The sequence below is a fragment of the Carlito syrichta genome, unplaced genomic scaffold (genome assembly GCF_000164805.1).
Source record: "Carlito syrichta isolate Samal-C Ts95f unplaced genomic scaffold, Tarsius_syrichta-2.0.1 Scaffold308100, whole genome shotgun sequence".
Lineage (NCBI taxonomy): Eukaryota > Metazoa > Chordata > Mammalia > Primates > Tarsiidae > Carlito > Carlito syrichta.
Window position 1 is genome coordinate 237,321 of NW_007252196.1, and position 2,471 is coordinate 239,791.

General features: G+C 61.9%; 1 protein-coding gene across 1 annotated transcript in view; it reads right to left on the bottom strand.

Annotated features, from left to right (window-relative positions):
* The window catches only part of P2RX3 (purinergic receptor P2X 3), a 41,300-nt gene that overhangs the window by 26,766 nt on the left and 12,063 nt on the right, over positions 1–2,471 (bottom strand). The window contains exons 2-5 of the mRNA XM_021715977.1: positions 2,016–2,151; positions 1,592–1,663; positions 1,333–1,396; positions 309–402 (exon numbers count right to left, since the gene is read on the bottom strand). Coding sequence (XP_021571652.1) covers positions 309–402; positions 1,333–1,396; positions 1,592–1,663; positions 2,016–2,151 — 366 coding nt within the window. The remainder of the gene's footprint in view (positions 1–308; positions 403–1,332; positions 1,397–1,591; positions 1,664–2,015; positions 2,152–2,471) is intronic.

The window sequence follows — 2,471 nt, forward strand, 5'->3', positions numbered from 1 at the left end:
CCCAGGAGGCCTCCACCCAGGGACGGCCCAGAGGGAGACCCCTCCCAGGCAGAGGGCCCTCTGAGGGCTGGTGATGGGAGGGCCTGTCTGGGTCTGAGGGTCAGGGGGGAGCAGGGGGAGGGGAGGAGGGGCTGGCCAGCAGGCGGGGGAGGACGATGGCCTGCCCACTCCCCACTCTGGCAGGAGCACTGCTGGGAAGCCACGGTCCCTGGCGAGCTCTGAGATGCTCCCGCACTGGCAACAGGGGATTGGGCTGGGGTCCTCTCTCCCTCCCCGTCTCCTCTCTTCCGACGGGCTGCGGGCCTTACGCTTCCACCGTGTCCACCTCGGTGGGGCACCAGCCCCGGATCTCACAGGTCCGGAGCACCGAACTGTAGTTCACGCAGTGGCCAGTGAGCACCCCTGAAAGCGGGACCACAGCTGTGGGGTGGCGCCTGGCCCTCGCCACCCCCCGCAGGGACCCTGGCAGGTGGGAGAGGAGGAAAGGTGGGAACCAGGAGCCGACTGACCTCTCTCTCTCTTCTCTGGAGCCCCAGTCCCAGCTAAGTGGGGGCAGCCCTCCTTTCCTACATTCTGAACCCCAGGATCCAGAGGTGCTTCTTCCTTGCCTCCAAGTCTGCTTCTTCCTTGCCTCCAAGCCTGTGCTTCAGTTGTTCCCCCTAGAATGACCTCCCTCCCCTTGCTTACAAGGTGGGGTCTCACTCTGTTGCCCAGGCTGGAGTGCAGTGGCACAATCATGGCTCGCAGCGGCCTTGACTGCCTGGGTTCAGGAGATCCTTCTGCCCTAGCCTCCCGAGTAGCTGGGACTACAGGCAGGTGCCACCATGCCCGGCTAGTTTTTAACTTTTTTGTAGAGATGAGGTCTTGCTGTGTTGTCTAGGCTGATCTCGAACTCCTGGACTCAAGCAATACTCCCATTTTGGCCTTCCAAAGTGCTGGGATTACAGGCGTGAGCCACCACTGAGGAATGCCCTATTCGAAGCCACCTCTGTCCTGCCAAATCCTGCTTATCTTCAGGGCCCATCCAGGATGCCACTCACCTGGAACGAATCTCTCCCTCGGTCCCCCGCTCCCACAGTGCTGTGTATCTCTTGGACAGCACACCCACTTCAGGGCATGCGTCTGTCCCCATTGGTCCCCACCATCCCTAGATCGGAGCCTCTCCAGGTCATGCCACCTCCGTAGTCCCAGGGGGTGTGGCACCCAGTGAGCATCTGTGAATGCCAGCAGCGTTTCAAGGAACAGGCTGATTCCCACAGCCGCTCCCAGCGGGGCTCTCCCGGAGTCTTGATGCCATAAGGTGGGGGGGGGCAGGGAAGGGGCTGCACTCACCCCCGCCCGGGACGCGCTCGGGCCCACACTGGCTGTCTGACACACAGCGGTACTTCTCCTCATTCTGCGGGCAGACGGTTCTGTGGGTCAGAGGAGGACCCCGCCCGGCCTGAGAGCCCCTCGGCTCCCACGGCCTCCCCACGCCCGGCAGCCTCTGGAGGGGGAGGTCCCAGGCCACAGTTCCAGGGCCTCTCCCTGCCACCGCCCCCACGCCCACCATCACGTTCTCCCTGGCCAGCTCCACCCAGCCTCCCCTCACCTCGGGGCAGAAGCCTTGCATCTGGTTTTCAGTAACAATCATCTTGGTGATGATGACAAAGACAGAGGTGCCCTTGGGAGGAAAGGAAGGAGAGAAAAAAAGTGCCATCATCGCAATCTGAGGCAGAGGCTGAGAGTGTCCCCCCTCCACAGATGAGAAAAACCAAGTCTTGGGTTTGGTGATTCAGTCATGGTCACTGCGCCGCTGAGGGGCAGGGCTGGGAGCCACACCTGGCTCTTTGCACCACCCCCTACAGGGTCCTACTACCCGTCCATGTACACTGTTCCTCGTGACTGTCCTGGCCTGCAGTGGCAGGGCCTGGAGAGGGACCCCGCTGGCCTGATGTCTATCCTGTGGACCAGAGCACTCCCGCAACTCTTGGTGTCTGGGCGGCCACACTTCTCCCTGGAGTGGGGGACCCTACCTGGGGTGGCGTGACGTAATCAGACACGTCCATGACTCTGTTGGTGTACAGTCCGAAGCCCTTCACCTTGGTGACCACTGAGGACTCGATGGCCGTATCCCGCACCTGGTACGCCTTCTCGTGTAAGAACACCCACCTGGGGCAAAAGGGCAAGGAGGGAGGGGAGAATCCAAGGACCCACCAGCAGAGGTTGGGAGAGGGCTCCTTCTGGCCGGCATTAGCTCATGCCTGTGGGGAGGGGGTGGCTAGCCCTGGGTGGCCCTCGCTGGAGGCCTAGGTCAGGGTGAGCCCCCAGTTGTCTTAGAATAGTGTTTCTCCACCTTCCACCCCACTCTCCCGCCCCCCAGGTGCCTTTTTACTTTTTTATTTTTATTTTTTGAGTTGGAGTCTCACTCAGTCGCCCAGACTGGAGTGCAGTGGCCACTTCTGGCCACCGCAGCCTCGCCTGCTGGGCTC